The sequence below is a fragment of the Telmatherina bonti genome (genome assembly GCF_933228915.1).
Source record: "Telmatherina bonti genome assembly, chromosome: 1".
NCBI classification, from domain to species: Eukaryota; Metazoa; Chordata; class Actinopteri; order Atheriniformes; family Telmatherinidae; genus Telmatherina; species Telmatherina bonti.
In genome coordinates, this window is record NC_136619.1 from 2,798,057 (window position 1) to 2,815,949 (window position 17,893).

At 50.3% G+C, this 17,893-nt stretch overlaps 1 protein-coding gene across 3 annotated transcripts in view; it reads left to right on the forward strand.

The window, feature by feature from the left end:
* Positions 1-17,893, forward strand: part of lrrk1 (leucine-rich repeat kinase 1) — a 331,059-nt gene that overhangs the window by 231,078 nt on the left and 82,088 nt on the right. For all 3 annotated transcript variants that reach the window (XM_079247905.1, XM_079247906.1, XM_079247907.1), the window contains 2 exons: positions 15,630-15,830; positions 15,903-16,180. In XM_079247905.1, coding sequence (XP_079104031.1) covers positions 15,630-15,830; positions 15,903-16,180 — 479 coding nt within the window. The remainder of the gene's footprint in view (positions 1-15,629; positions 15,831-15,902; positions 16,181-17,893) is intronic.

The following is a 17,893-nucleotide window of genomic DNA, read 5'->3' on the forward strand; positions in this document are numbered from 1 at the left end:
GACCGGTAAAGACACCAGAGACCAGTAGAGACATCAGAGACAGGTAGAGACATCAGAGACAGGTAGAGACATCATAGAACAGTAGAGACATCAGAGACCAGTAGAGACACCAGAGACCAGTAGAGACCGGTAGAGACATCATAGAACAGTAGAGACACCAGAGACCAGTAGAGACATCAGAGACCAGTAGAGACACCAGAGACCAGTAGAGACCGGTAGAGACATCAGAGACCAGTAGAGACATCAGAGAACAGTAGAGACATCAGAGACAGGTAGAGACATCAGAGACCAGTAGAGACATCAGAGACCGGTTGAGACATCAGAGACCGGTAGAGACATCAGAGACCAGTAGGGACATCAGAGACCAGTAGAGACACCAGAGACCAGTAGAGACTGGTAGAGACTCCAGAGACCAGTAGAGACATCAGAGACCAGTAGAGACATCAGAGACCAGTAGAGACACCAGAGACCAGTAGAGACTGGTAGAGACTCCAGAGACCAGTAGAGACACCAGAGACCAGTAGAGACCGGTAGAGACATCAGAGACCAGTAGAGACCGGTAGAGACATCAGAGACCAGTAGAGACATCAGAGACCAGTAGAGACACCAGAGACCAGTAGAGACATCAGAGACCGGTGGAACATCAGAGACATCAGAGACCAGTAGAGACATCAGAGACCAGTAGAGACACCAGAGACCAGTAGAGACCGGTAGAGACATCAGAGACCAGTAGAGACATCAGAGACCAGTAGAGACATCAGAGACAGGTAGAGACATCAGAGACAGGTAGAGACATCATAGAACAGTAGAGACACCAGAGACCAGTAGAGACCGGTAGAGACATCATAGAACAGTAGAGACACCAGAGACCAGTAGAGACATCAGAGACCAGTAGAGACACCAGAGACCAGTAGAGACCGGTAGAGACATCAGAGACCAGTAGAGACATCAGAGAACAGTAGAGACATCAGAGACAGGTAGAGACATCAGAGACCGGTAGAGACATCAGAGACCAGTAGAGACATCAGAGACCGGTTGAGACATCAGAGACCAGTAGAGACATCATAGAACAGTAGAGACATCAGAGACAGGTAGAGACATCAGAGACAGGTAGAGACATCAGAGACCAGTAGAGACATCAGAGACAGGTAGAGACATCAGAGACCAGTAGAGACACCAGAGACCAGTAGAGACACCAGAGACAGGTAGACACATCAGAGACAGGTTGAGACATCAGAGACCAGTAGAGACATCAGAGACCGGTAGAGACATCAGAGACCGGTAGAGACATCAGAGACCAGTAGAGACATCAGAGACCGGTAGAGACATCAGAGACCAGTAGAGACATCAGAGACCAGTAGAGACATCAGAGACAGGTAGAGACACCAGAGACCAGTAGAGACCGGTAGAGACACCAGAGACCAGTAGAGACACCAGAGACCAGTAGAGACATCAGAGACCAGTAGAGACATCAGAGACAGGTAGAGACATCAGAGACCAGTAGAGACATCAGAGACCAGTAGAGACATCAGAGACCGGTTGAGACATCAGAGACCGGTAGAGACATCAGAGACCGGTAGAGACATCACAGACCGGTAGAGACATCAGAGACCAGTAGAGACATCATAGAACAGTAGAGACATCAGACCAGTAGAGACACCAGAGACCAGTAGAGACCGGTGGAGACACCAGAGACCAGTAGAGACACCAGAGACCAGTAGAGACATCAGAGACCAGTAGAGACATCAGAGACCAGTAGGGACACCAGAGACCAGTAGAGACCGGTAGAGACACCAGAGACCAGTAGAGACACCAGAGACCAGTAGAGACACCAGAGACCAGTTGAGACATCAGAGACCAGTAGAGACATCAGAGACCGGTAGAGACATCAGAGACCAGTATAGACATCATAGAACAGTAGAGACATCATAGAACAGTAGAGACATCAGACCAGTAGAGACACCAGAGACCAGTAGAGACACCAGAGACCAGTAGAGACCGGTAAAGACACCAGAGACCAGTAGAGACATCAGAGACAGGTAGAGACATCAGAGACCAGTAGAGACACCAGAGACCAGTAGAGACCGGTAGAGACACCAGAGACCAGTAGAGACACCAGAGACCAGTAGAGACATCAGAGACAGGTAGAGACACCAGAGACCAGTAGAGACCGGTAGAGACACCAGAGACCAGTAGAGACACCAGAGACCAGTAGAGACATCAGAGACCAGTAGAGACATCAGAGACAGGTAGAGACATCAGAGACCAGTAGAGACACCAGAGACATCAGAGACCAGTAGAGACACCAGAGACCAGTAGAGACCGGTAGAGACACCAGAGACCAGTAGAGACACCAGAGACCAGTAGAGACATCAGAGACCAGTAGAGACATCAGAGACCAGTAGGGACACCAGAGACCGGTAGAGACACCAGAGACCAGTAGAGACACCAGAGACCAGTAGAGACACCAGAGACCAGTTGAGACATCAGAGACCAGTTGAGACATCAGAGACCAGTAGAGACATCAGAGACCGGTAGAGACATCATAGAACAGTAGAGACATCAGAGACAGGTAGAGACATCATAGAACAGTAGAGACATCAGAGACAGGTAGAGACATCAGAGACCAGTAGAGACATCAGAGACCAGTTGAGACATCAGAGACCAGTAGAGACATCATAGAACAGTAGAGACATCAGAGACAGGTAGAGACATCAGAGACAGGTAGAGAAATCAGAGACCAGTAGAGACATCAGAGACAGGTAGAGACACCAGAGACCAGTAGAGACACCAGAGACAGGTAGACACATCAGAGACAGGTAGACACATCAGAGACCAGTAGAGACACCAGAGACAGGTAGACACATCAGAGACAGGTTGAGACATCAGAGACCAGTAGAGACACCAGAGACCAGTTGAGACATCAGAGACCAGTTGAGACATCAGAGACCAGTTGAGACATCAGAGACCGGTAGAGACATCATAGAACAGTAGAGACATCAGAGACAGGTAGAGACATCATAGAACAGTAGAGACATCAGAGACCAGTTGAGACATCAGAGACCAGTTGAGACATCAGAGACCAGTAGAGACATCAGAGACAGGTAGAGACACCAGAGACAGGTAGAGACACCAGAGACCAGTAGAGACACCAGAGACCAGTAGAGACATCAGAGACCAGTAGAGACATCAGAGACCAGTAGAGACACCAGAGACCAGTAGAGACCGGTAGAGACACCAGAGACCAGTAGAGACACCAGAGACCAGTAGAGACATCAGAGACCAGTAGAGACATCAGAGACAGGTAGAGACATCAGAGACCAGTAGAGACACCAGAGACCAGTAGAGACACGAGAGACCAGTAGAGACATCAGAGACCAGTAGGGACACCAGAGACCAGTAGAGACCGGTAGAGACACCAGAGACCAGTAGAGACACCAGAGACCAGTAGAGACACCAGAGACCAGTTGAGACATCAGAGACCAGTTGAGACATCAGAGACCAGTAGAGACATCAGAGACCGGTAGAGACATCATAGAACAGTAGAGACATCAGAGACAGGTAGAGACATCATAGAACAGTAGAGACATCAGAGACAGGTAGAGACATCAGAGACCAGTAGAGACATCAGAGACCAGTTGAGACATCAGAGACCAGTAGAGACATCATAGAACAGTAGAGACATCAGAGACAGGTAGAGACATCAGAGACAGGTAGAGACACCAGAGACCAGTAGAGACACCAGAGACAGGTAGACACATCAGAGACAGGTTGAGACATCAGAGACCAGTAGAGACATCAGAGACCGGTAGAGACATCAGAGACCGGTAGAGACATCAGAGACCGGTAGAGACATCAGAGACCAGTAGAGACATCAGAGACAGGTAGAGACACCAGAGACCAGTAGAGACCGGTAGAGACACCAGAGACCAGTAGAGACACCAGAGACCAGTAGAGACATCAGAGACCAGTAGAGACATCAGAGACAGGTAGAGACATCAGAGACCAGTAGAGACATCAGAGACCAGTAGAGACATCAGAGACCGGTTGAGACATCAGAGACCGGTAGAGACATCAGAGACCGGTAGAGACATCAGAGACAGGTAGAGACATCAGAGACCAGTAGAGACATCATAGAACAGTAGAGACATCATAGAACAGTAGAGACATCAGAGACAGGTAGAGACATCATAGAACAGTAGAGACATCAGAGACCAGTAGAGACATCAGAGACCAGTAGAGACACCAGAGACCAGTAGAGACATCAGAGACCAGTTGAGACATCAGAGACCAGTTGAGACATCAGAGACCAGTAGAGACATCATAGAACAGTAGAGACATCAGAGACAGGTAGAGACATCAGAGACAGGTAGAGACATCAGAGACAGGTAGAGACATCAGAGACCAGTAGAGACATCAGAGACAGGTAGAGACACCAGAGACCAGTAGAGACACCAGAGACCAGTAGAGACACCAGAGACAGGTAGACACATCAGAGACAGGTTGAGACATCAGAGACCAGTAGAGACATCAGAGACCAGTAGAGACATCAGAGACCGGTAGAGACATCAGAGACCGGTAGAGACATCAGAGACCAGTAGAGACATCAGAGACCAGTAGAGACATCAGAGACCGGTAGAGACATCAGAGACCGGTAGAGACATCAGAGACCAGTAGAGACATCAGAGACCAGTAGAGACATCAGAGACAGGTAGAGACACCAGAGACCAGTAGAGACCGGTAGAGACACCAGAGACCAGTAGAGACACCAGAGACCAGTAGAGACATCAGAGACCAGTAGAGACATCAGAGACAGGTAGAGACATCAGAGACCAGTAGAGACACCAGAGACCAGTAGAGACCGGTAGAGACACCAGAGACCAGTAGAGACACCAGAGACCAGTAGAGACATCAGAGACCAGTAGCGACATCAGAGACCAGTAGGGACACCAGAGACCAGTAGAGACCGGTAGAGACACCAGAGACCAGTAGAGACACCAGAGACCAGTAGAGACACCAGAGACCAGTAGAGACACCAGAGACCAGTTGAGACATCAGAGACCAGTTGAGACATCAGAGACCAGTAGAGACATCAGAGACCGGTAGAGACATCATAGAACAGTAGAGACATCAGAGACAGGTAGAGACATCATAGAACAGTAGAGATATCAGAGACCAGTAGAGACATCAGAGACCAGTAGAGACATCAGAGACCGGTAGAGACATCAGAGACCGGTAGAGACATCAGAGACCAGTAGAGACATCAGAGACCAGTAGAGACATCAGAGACCAGTAGAGACACCAGAGACCAGTAGAGACCGGTAGAGACACCAGAGACCAGTAGAGACACCAGAGACCAGTAGAGACATCAGAGACCAGTAGAGACATCAGAGACCAGTAGGGACACCAGAGACCAGTAGAGACCGGTAGAGACACCAGAGACCAGTAGAGACACCAGAGACCAGTCGAGACACCAGAGACCAGTTGAGACATCAGAGACCAGTTGAGACATCAGAGACCAGTAGAGACATCATAGAACAGTAGAGACATCAGAGACAGGTAGAGACATCATAGAACAGTAGAGACATCAGAGACCAGTAGAGACACCAGAGACCAGTAGAGACTGGTAGAGACTCCAGAGACCAGTAGAGACCGGTAGAGACATCAGAGACCAGTAGAGACACGTAGAGACATCAGAGACCAGTAGAGACATCAGAGACCAGTAGAGACATCAGAGACCAGTTGAGACATCAGAGACCGGTAGAGACATCAGAGACCAGTAGAGACACCAGAGACCAGTAGAGACCGGTAGAGACATCAGAGACCAGTAGAGACATCATAGAACAGTAGAGACATCAGAGACCAGTTGAGACATCAGAGACCAGTAGAGACATCAGAGACCAGTTGAGACATCAGAGACCGGTAGAGAAATCAGAGACCGGTAGAGACACCAGAGACCGGTAGAGACACCAGAGACCAGTAGAGACCGGTAGAGACACCAGAGACCAGTAGAGACACCAGAGACCAGTAGAGACATCAGAGACAGGTAGAGACACCAGAGACCAGTAGAGACCGGTAGAGACACCAGAGACCAGTAGAGACACCAGAGACCAGTAGAGACATCAGAGACCAGTAGAGACATCAGAGACAGGTAGAGACATCAGAGACCAGTAGAGACACCAGAGACATCAGAGACCAGTAGAGACACCAGAGACCAGTAGAGACCGGTAGAGACACCAGAGACCAGTAGAGACACCAGAGACCAGTAGAGACATCAGAGACCAGTAGAGACATCAGAGACCAGTAGGGACACCAGAGACCGGTAGAGACACCAGAGACCAGTAGAGACACCAGAGACCAGTAGAGACACCAGAGACCAGTTGAGACATCAGAGACCAGTTGAGACATCAGAGACCAGTAGAGACATCAGAGACCGGTAGAGACATCATAGAACAGTAGAGACATCAGAGACAGGTAGAGACATCATAGAACAGTAGAGACATCAGAGACAGGTAGAGACATCAGAGACCAGTAGAGACATCAGAGACCAGTTGAGACATCAGAGACCAGTAGAGACATCATAGAACAGTAGAGACATCAGAGACAGGTAGAGACATCAGAGACAGGTAGAGAAATCAGAGACCAGTAGAGACATCAGAGACAGGTAGAGACACCAGAGACCAGTAGAGACACCAGAGACAGGTAGACACATCAGAGACAGGTTGAGACATCAGAGACCAGTAGAGACACCAGAGACAGGTAGACACATCAGAGACAGGTTGAGACATCAGAGACCAGTAGAGACACCAGAGACCAGTTGAGACATCAGAGACCAGTTGAGACATCAGAGACCAGTTGAGACATCAGAGACCGGTAGAGACATCATAGAACAGTAGAGACATCAGAGACAGGTAGAGACATCATAGAACAGTAGAGACATCAGAGACCAGTTGAGACATCAGAGACCAGTTGAGACATCAGAGACCAGTAGAGACATCAGAGACAGGTAGAGACACCAGAGACAGGTAGAGACACCAGAGACCAGTAGAGACACCAGAGACCAGTAGAGACATCAGAGACCAGTAGAGACATCAGAGACCAGTAGAGACACCAGAGACCAGTAGAGACCGGTAGAGACACCAGAGACCAGTAGAGACACCAGAGACCAGTAGAGACATCAGAGACCAGTAGAGACATCAGAGACAGGTAGAGACATCAGAGACCAGTAGAGACACCAGAGACCAGTAGAGACACGAGAGACCAGTAGAGACATCAGAGACCAGTAGGGACACCAGAGACCAGTAGAGACCGGTAGAGACACCAGAGACCAGTAGAGACACCAGAGACCAGTAGAGACACCAGAGACCAGTTGAGACATCAGAGACCAGTTGAGACATCAGAGACCAGTAGAGACATCAGAGACCGGTAGAGACATCATAGAACAGTAGAGACATCAGAGACAGGTAGAGACATCATAGAACAGTAGAGACATCAGAGACAGGTAGAGACATCAGAGACCAGTAGAGACATCAGAGACCAGTTGAGACATCAGAGACCAGTAGAGACATCATAGAACAGTAGAGACATCAGAGACAGGTAGAGACATCAGAGACAGGTAGAGACACCAGAGACCAGTAGAGACACCAGAGACAGGTAGACACATCAGAGACAGGTTGAGACATCAGAGACCAGTAGAGACATCAGAGACCGGTAGAGACATCAGAGACCGGTAGAGACATCAGAGACCGGTAGAGACATCAGAGACCAGTAGAGACATCAGAGACAGGTAGAGACACCAGAGACCAGTAGAGACCGGTAGAGACACCAGAGACCAGTAGAGACACCAGAGACCAGTAGAGACATCAGAGACCAGTAGAGACATCAGAGACAGGTAGAGACATCAGAGACCAGTAGAGACATCAGAGACCAGTAGAGACATCAGAGACCGGTTGAGACATCAGAGACCGGTAGAGACATCAGAGACCGGTAGAGACATCAGAGACAGGTAGAGACATCAGAGACCAGTAGAGACATCATAGAACAGTAGAGACATCATAGAACAGTAGAGACATCAGAGACAGGTAGAGACATCATAGAACAGTAGAGACATCAGAGACCAGTAGAGACATCAGAGACCAGTAGAGACACCAGAGACCAGTAGAGACATCAGAGACCAGTTGAGACATCAGAGACCAGTTGAGACATCAGAGACCAGTTGAGACATCATAGAACAGTAGAGACATCAGAGACAGGTAGAGACATCAGAGACAGGTAGAGACATCAGAGACAGGTAGAGACATCAGAGACCAGTAGAGACATCAGAGACAGGTAGAGACACCAGAGACCAGTAGAGACACCAGAGACCAGTAGAGACACCAGAGACAGGTAGACACATCAGAGACAGGTTGAGACATCAGAGACCAGTAGAGACATCAGAGACCAGTAGAGACATCAGAGACCGGTAGAGACATCAGAGACCGGTAGAGACATCAGAGACCAGTAGAGACATCAGAGACCAGTAGAGACATCAGAGACCGGTAGAGACATCAGAGACCGGTAGAGACATCAGAGACCAGTAGAGACATCAGAGACCAGTAGAGACATCAGAGACAGGTAGAGACACCAGAGACCAGTAGAGACCGGTAGAGACACCAGAGACCAGTAGAGACACCAGAGACCAGTAGAGACATCAGAGACCAGTAGAGACATCAGAGACAGGTAGAGACATCAGAGACCAGTAGAGACACCAGAGACCAGTAGAGACCGGTAGAGACACCAGAGACCAGTAGAGACACCAGAGACCAGTAGAGACATCAGAGACCAGTAGCGACATCAGAGACCAGTAGGGACACCAGAGACCAGTAGAGACCGGTAGAGACACCAGAGACCAGTAGAGACATCAGAGACCAGTAGGGACTCCAGAGACCAGTAGAGACCGGTAGAGACACCAGAGACCAGTAGAGACACCAGAGACCAGTAGAGACACCAGAGACCAGTTGAGACATCAGAGACCAGTTGAGACATCAGAGACCAGTAGAGACATCAGAGACCGGTAGAGACATCATAGAACAGTAGAGACATCAGAGACAGGTAGAGACATCATAGAACAGTAGAGATATCAGAGACCAGTAGAGACATCAGAGACCAGTAGAGACATCAGAGACCGGTAGAGACATCAGAGACCGGTAGAGACATCAGAGACCAGTAGAGACATCAGAGACCAGTAGAGACACCAGAGACCAGTAGAGACCGGTAGAGACACCAGAGACCAGTAGAGACACCAGAGACCAGTAGAGACATCAGAGACCAGTAGAGACATCAGAGACCAGTAGGGACACCAGAGACCAGTAGAGACCGGTAGAGACACCAGAGACCAGTAGAGACACCAGAGACCAGTCGAGACACCAGAGACCAGTTGAGACATCAGAGACCAGTTGAGACATCAGAGACCAGTAGAGACATCATAGAACAGTAGAGACATCAGAGACAGGTAGAGACATCATAGAACAGTAGAGACATCAGAGACCAGTAGAGACACCAGAGACCAGTAGAGACTGGTAGAGACTCCAGAGACCAGTAGAGACACCAGAGACCAGTAGAGACCGGTAGAGACATCAGAGACCAGTAGAGACACGTAGAGACATCAGAGACCAGTAGAGACATCAGAGACCAGTAGAGACATCAGAGACCAGTTGAGACATCAGAGACCGGTAGAGACATCAGAGACCAGTAGAGACACCAGAGACCAGTAGAGACCGGTAGAGACATCAGAGACCAGTAGAGACATCATAGAACAGTAGAGACATCAGAGACCAGTTGAGACATCAGAGACCAGTAGAGACATCAGAGACCAGTTGAGACATCAGAGACCGGTAGAGAAATCAGAGACCGGTAGAGACACCAGAGACCGGTAGAGACACCAGAGACCAGTAGAGACACCAGAGACCAGTAGAGACCGGTAGAGACATCAGAGACCGGTAGAGACATCAGAGACCAGTAGAGACACCAGAGACCAGTAGAGACATCAGGGACCGGTGGAGACATCAGAGACCGGTGGAACATCAGAGACATCAGAGACCAGTAGAGACACCAGAGACCAGTAGAGACCGGTAGAGACACCAGAGACCAGTAGAGACACCAGAGACCAGTAGAGACACCAGAGACCAGTAGAGACAGGTAGAGACATCAGAGACCAGTAGAGACATCATAGAACAGTAGAGACATCAGAGACCAGTAGAGACATCATAGAACAGTAGAGACATCAGAGACAGGTAGAGACATCAGAGACCAGTTGAGACATCAGAGACCAGTTGAGACATCAGAGACCAGTAGAGACACCAGAGACCAGTAGAGACCGGTAGATACATCAGAGACCGGTAGAGACACCAGAGACCAGTAGAGACATCAGAGACCAGTAGAGACATCAGAGACAGGTAGAGACATCCGAGACCAGTAGAGACATCAGAGACCAGTAGAGACATCAGAGACGGGTTGAGACATCAGAGACCGGTTGAGACATCAGAGACCAGTTGAGACATCAGAGACCAGTAGAGACATCAGAGACCGGTGGAGACATCAGAGACCGGTAGAGACATCAGAGACCAGTAGAGACATCAGAGACCAGTAGAGACATCATAGAACAGTAGAGACATCAGACCAGTAGAGACATCAGAGACCAGTAGAGACACCAGAGACCAGTAGAGACCGGTATAGACACCAGAGACCAGTAAAGACACCAGAGACCAGTAGAGACACCAGAGACCAGTAGAGACATCAGAGACCAGTAGGGACACCAGAGACCAGTAGAGACCGGTAGAGACACCAGAGACCAGTAGAGACACCAGAGACCAGTTGAGACATCAGAGACCAGTTGAGACATCAGAGACCAGTTGAGACATCAGAGACCAGTAGAGACATCATAGAACAGTAGAGACATCAGAGACAGGTAGAGACATCATAGAACAGTAGAGACATCAGAGACCAGTAGAGACATCAGAGACCAGTAGAGACACCAGAGACCAGTAGAGACATCAGAGACCAGTTGAGACATCAGAGACCAGTTGAGACATCAGAGACCAGTAGAGACATCATAGAACAGTAGAGACATCAGAGACAGGTAGAGACATCAGAGACAGGTAGAGACATCAGAGACCAGTAGAGACATCAGAGACAGGTAGAGACACCAGAGACCAGTAGAGACACCAGAGACAGGTAGACACATCAGAGACAGGTTGAGACATCAGAGACCGGTAGAGACATCAGAGACCAGTAGAGACATCAGAGACCGGTAGAGACATCAGAGACCGGTAGAGACATCAGAGACCAGTAGAGACATCAGAGACCGGTAGAGACATCAGAGACCGGTAGAGACATCAGAGACCAGTAGAGACACCAGAGACCAGTAGAGACACCAGAGACCAGTAGAGACCGGTATAGACACCAGAGACCAGTAAAGACACCAGAGACCAGTAGAGACACCAGAGACCAGTAGAGACACCAGAGACCAGTTGTGACACCAGAGACCAGTAGAGACCGGTAGAGACACCAGAGACCAGTAGAGACACCAGAGACCAGTTGAGACATCAGAGACCAGTTGAGACATCAGAGACCAGTTGAGACATCAGAGACCAGTAGAGACATCATAGAACAGTAGAGACATCAGAGACAGGTAGAGACATCATAGAACAGTAGAGACATCAGAGACCAGTAGAGACATCAGAGACCAGTAGAGACACCAGAGACCAGTAGAGACATCAGAGACCAGTTGAGACATCAGAGACCAGTTGAGACATCAGAGACCAGTTGAGACATCAGAGACCAGTAGAGACATCAGAGACAGGTAGAGACATCAGAGACAGGTAGAGACATCAGAGACCAGTAGAGACATCAGAGACAGGTAGAGACACCAGAGACCAGTAGAGACACCAGAGACAGGTAGACACATCAGAGACAGGTTGAGACATCAGAGACCGGTAGAGACATCAGAGACCAGTAGAGACATCAGAGACCGGTAGAGACATCAGAGACCGGTAGAGACATCAGAGACCAGTAGAGACATCAGAGACCGGTAGAGACATCAGAGACCGGTAGAGACATCAGAGACCAGTAGAGACATCAGAGACCAGTAGAGACATCAGAGACCAGTAGAGACACCAGAGACCAGTAGAGACCGGTAGAGACACCAGAGACCAGTAGAGACACCAGAGACCAGTAGAGACATCAGAGACCAGTAGAGACATCAGAGACCAGTAGAGACATCAGAGACAGGTAGAGACATCAGAGACCAGTAGAGACATCAGAGACCAGTAGAGACATCAGAGACCGGTTGAGACATCAGAGACCAGTAGAGACACCAGAGACCAGTAGAGACCGGTAGAGACACCAGAGACCAGTAGGGACACCAGAGACCAGTAGAGACACCAGAGACCAGTAGAGACACCAGAGACCAGTTGAGACATCAGAGACCAGTTGAGACATCAGAGACCAGTAGAGACATCAGAGACCGGTAGAGACATCATAGAACAGTAGAGACATCAGAGACAGGTAGAGACATCATAGAACAGTAGAGACATCAGAGACAGGTAGAGACATCAGAGACCAGTAGAGACATCAGAGACCGGTAGAGACATCAGAGACCGGTAGAGACATCAGAGACCAGTAGAGACATCAGAGACCAGTAGAGACATCAGAGACCGGTAGAGACATCAGAGACCGGTAGAGACATCAGAGACCAGTAGAGACATCAGAGACCAGTAGAGACATCAGAGACAGGTAGAGACACCAGAGACCAGTAGAGACCGGTAGAGACACCAGAGACCAGTAGAGACACCAGAGACCAGTAGAGACATCAGAGACCAGTAGAGACATCAGAGACCAGTAGAGACATCAGAGACAGGTAGAGACATCAGAGACCAGTAGAGACATCAGAGACCAGTAGAGACATCAGAGACCGGTTGAGACATCAGAGACCAGTAGAGACACCAGAGACCAGTAGAGACCGGTAGAGACACCAGAGACCAGTAGGGACACCAGAGACCAGTAGAGACACCAGAGACCAGTAGAGACACCAGAGACCAGTTGAGACATCAGAGACCAGTTGAGACATCAGAGACCAGTAGAGACATCAGAGACCGGTAGAGACATCATAGAACAGTAGAGACATCAGAGACAGGTAGAGACATCATAGAACAGTAGAGACATCAGAGACAGGTAGAGACATCAGAGACAGGTAGAGACATCAGAGACCAGTAGAGACACCAGAGACCAGTTGAGACATCAGAGACCAGTTGAGACATCAGAGACCAGTTGAGACATCAGAGACCAGTAGAGACATCATAGAACAGTAGAGACATCAGAGACAGGTAGAGACATCAGAGACCAGTAGAGACATCAGAGACCAGTAGAGACACCAGAGACCAGTAGAGACACCAGAGACCAGTAGAGACATCAGAGACAGGTAGAGACATCATAGAACAGTAGAGACATCAGAGACCAGTAGAGACATCAGAGACCGGTAGAGACACCAGAGACCAGTAGAGACACCAGAGACCAGTAGAGACACCAGAGACAGGTAGAGACATCAGAGACCAGTAGAGACATCAGAGACCAGTAGAGACATCAGAGACCAGTAGAGACATCAGGGACCGGTAGAGACATCAGAGACCAGTAGAGACATCAGAGACCAGTAGAGACATCAGGGACCGGTAGAGACATCAGAGACCAGTAGAGACATCAGAGACCAGTAGAGACATCAGGGACCGGTAGAGACATCAGAGACCATTTGAGACATCAGAGACCAGTAGAGACATCAGAGACCAGTTGAGACATCAGAGACAGGTAGAGACATCAGAGACCAGTAGAGACATCAGAGACCAGTAGAGACACCAGAGACCAGTTGAGACATCAGAGACCGGTTGAGACATCAGCTACCGGTAGAGACCGGTAGAGACACCAGAGACCAGTAGAGACATCAGAGACCAGTAGAGACATCAGAGACCAGTTGAGACATCAGAGACCAGTAGAGACATCAGAGACAGGTAGAGACATCAGAGACCAGTAGAGACATCAGAGACCAGTTGAGACATCAGAGACCAGTAGAGACATCAGAGACCAGTTGAGACATCAGAGACAGGTAGAGACATCAGAGACCAGTAGAGACATCAGAGACCAGTAGAGACACCAGAGACCAGTTGAGACATCAGAGACCGGTTGAGACATCAGCTACCGGTAGAGACATCATAGAACAGTAGAGACATCAGAGACAGGTAGAGACATCATAGAACAGTAGAGACATCAGAGACAGGTAGAGACATCAGAGACAGGTAGAGACATCAGAGGCCAGTAGAGACATCAGAGACAGGTAGAGACATCAGAGACCAGTAGAGACACCAGAGACCAGTAGAGACACCAGAGACCAGTAGAGACATCAGAGACCGGTAGAGACACCAGAGACCAGTTGTGACACCAGAGACCAGTAGAGACATCAGAGACCGGTAGAGACATCATAGAACAGTAGAGACACCAGAGACCAGTAGAGACACCAGAGACCGGTAGAGACATCAGAGACCGGTAGAGACATCAGAGACCGGTAGAGACATCAGAGACCAGTAGAGACATCAGAGACCAGTAGAGACATCAGAGACCAGTTGAGACACCAGAGACCAGTAGAGACATCAGAGACCAGTAGAGACACCAGAGACCAGTTGAGACACCAGAGACCAGTAGAGACACCAGAGACCAGTAGAGACATCATAGAACAGTAGAGACACCAGAGACCAGTAGAGACACCAGAGACCAGTAGAGACATCAGAGACCGGTAGAGACATCAGAGACCGGTAGAGACATCAGAGACCAGTAGAGACATCAGAGGCCAGTAGAGACATCAGAGACCGGTAGAGACACCAGAGACCAGTTGAGACACCAGAGACCAGTAGAGACATCAGAGACCGGTAGAGACATCAGAGACCAGTTGAGACACCAGAGACCAGTTGAGACACCAGAGACCAGTAGAGACATCAGAGACCGGTAGAGACACCAGAGACCAGTTGAGACACCAGAGACCAGTAGAGACATCAGAGACCAGTAGAGACACCAGAGACCAGTTGAGACACCAGAGACCAGTAGAGACATCAGAAACCGGTAGAGACACCAGAGACCAGTAGAGACATCAGAGACCAGTAGAGACACCAGAGACCAGTTGAGACACCAGAGACCAGTAGAGACACCAGAGACCAGTAGAGACATCAGAGACCAGTAGAGACATCAGAGACCGGTAGAGACATCAGAGACACAAGATGATCTTTCATGTTTCTGTGGTTTTTATGGGTATTTAGTAAAAAGTTTCCATAAAACCACCAGAAATAAAAAAAAAACCCCACTTTGACCTTCCAGACAGAAACAGCAGAAATGTTTCTGCCAAGCCGTCCTTCATCCTGAGTGTCCTCTGCTCCAAGATGAAGCATTCTTATTGGTCCTTGTGTTGCGTCATTCTACGGGATGACGGCGGCTTACACGCCGTGCACCAATCAGCAGCGAGCGTGTGCAGACATGCGTCTGGCGCTGAGTCTGCTCGTCGTGCCTGTGGATCTGTCTCCACCGTACGGTGACATGTCCTCTGCTTCTCTTCTCAGACACGGTGGTGAAACACCTGCAGTCCGCCAACGCCAGTCGAAGCTTCTCAGAGTTTCGCCAGGAGGCCAGCATGCTGCACTCCCTGCAGCATCCCTGCATCGTGTCCCTGGTGGGCATCAGCATCCACCCGCTGTGCTTCGCCCTGCAGCTGGCGCCCCTTGGCAGCCTCAACACCGTGCTGGAGGACAGGCACAGAAAAAGCACGTAGAGAGCTCGTGTGGTCGCCGTGGGAAAGCCGTTTGTGTGCTCATGCAGACGTTTTGTGTCTTCAGGCTCCAGCTTCATTCCTCTGGGACACATGCTGACCTTCAAGATAGCCTATCAGATTGCAGCCGGACTGGCGTACCTGCACAGGAAGAACGTCATCTTCTGTGACCTGAAGTCCGACAACATCCTGGTCTGGTCTCTGCAGGTCCACGACCCCGTCAACGTCAGACTCTCCGACTACGGCATCTCTCGACAATCCTTCCACGAGGGGGCGCTGGGAGTGGAGGGCACACCCGGTTATCAGGCTCCTGAGGTGCGACCAGGAATCGTGTACGATGAGAAGGTACCTGCCCGCGTTCTCCCTCCTGAAGCATCTCCTGTGATGAAACAACAGAAATGATCCTTCAGATACACTAGATCCTGGTCCAGGTCCAGATCTGCCTGGTCCAGGTCCAGATCTGCCTGGTCCAGATCTGCCTGGTCCAGGTCCAGATCTGTCTGGTCCAGGTCCAGATCTGCCTGGTCCAGATCCAGATCTGCCTTGTCCAGATCTGCCTGGTCCAGATCTGCCTGGTCCAGATCCAGATCTGCCTTGTCCAGATCTGCCTGGTCCAGATCCAGATCTGCCTGGTCCAGATCTGCCTGGTCCAGATCCAGATCTGTCTGGTCCAGATCTGCCTGGTCCAGATCTGCCTGGTCCAGATCTGCCTTGTCCAGATCTGCCTGGTCCAGATCCAGATCTCCCTGGTCCAGATCTGCCTGGTCCAGGTCCAGATCTGCCTGGTCCAGATCTGCCTGGTCCAGGTCCAGATCTGCCTGGTCCAGATCCAGATCTGCCTGGTCCAGATCTGCCTGGTCCAGATCCAGATCTGCCTGGTCCAGATCTGCCTGGTCCAGATCCAGATCTGCCTGGTCCAGATCTGCCTGGTCCAGATCCAGATCTGCCTGGTCCAGATCTGCCTGGTCCAGGTCCAGATCTGCCTGGTCCAGATCTGCCTGGTCCAGATCCAGATCTGTCTGGTCCAGATCTGCCTGGTCCAGATCTGCCTGGTCCAGGTCCAGATCTGCCTGGTCCAGATCCAGATCTCCCTGGTCCAGATCTGCCTGGTCCAGATCCAGATCTGCCTGGTCCAGATCCAGATCTGTCTGGTCCAGATCCAGATCTGCCTTGTCCAGATCTGCCTGGTCCAGATCTGCCTGGTCCAGATCCAGATCTGTCTGGTCCAGATCTGTCTGGTCCAGATCTGCCTGATCCAGATCTGCCTGGTCCAGATCTGCCTGGTCCAGATCCAGATCTGTCTGGTCCAGATCCAGATCTGTCTGGTCCAGATCTGCCTGGTCCAGATCTGCCTGGTCCAGATCCAGATCTGCCTGGTCCAGATCTGTCTGGTCCAGATCCAGATCTGCCTGGTCCAGATCTGCCTGGTCCAGATCTGCCTGGTCCAGATCCAGATCTGCCTGGTCCAGATCTGCCTGGTCCAGATCCAGATCTGCCTGGTCCAGATCCAGATCTGTCTGGTCCAGATCTGCCTGGTCCAGATCTGCCTGGTCCAGATCCAGATCTGCCTGGTCCAGATCTGCCTGGTCCAGATCCAGATCTGCCTGGTCCAGATCTGCCTGGTCCAGATCCAGGTCTCCCTGGTCCAGATCTGCCTGGTCCAGATCCAGATCTGCCTGGTCCAGATCCAGATCTGCCTGGTCCAGATCCAGATCTGTCTGGTCCAGATCTGCCTGGTCCAGATCTGCCTGGTCCAGATCCAGATCTGCCTGGTCCAGATCCAGATCTGCCTGGTCCAGATCTGCCTGGTCCAGATCCAGATCTGCCTGGTCCAGATCTGCCTGGTCCAGATCCAGGTCTCCCTGGTCCAGATCTGCCTGGTCCAGATCCAGATCTGCCTGGTCCAGATCCAGATCTCCCTGGTCCAGATCCAGATCTGCCTGGTCCAGATCCAGATCTCCCTGGTCCAGATCTGCCTGGTCCAGATCCAGATCTGCCTGGTCCAGATCTGCCTGGTCCAGATCCAGATCTGCCTGGTCCAGATCCAGATCTGCCTGG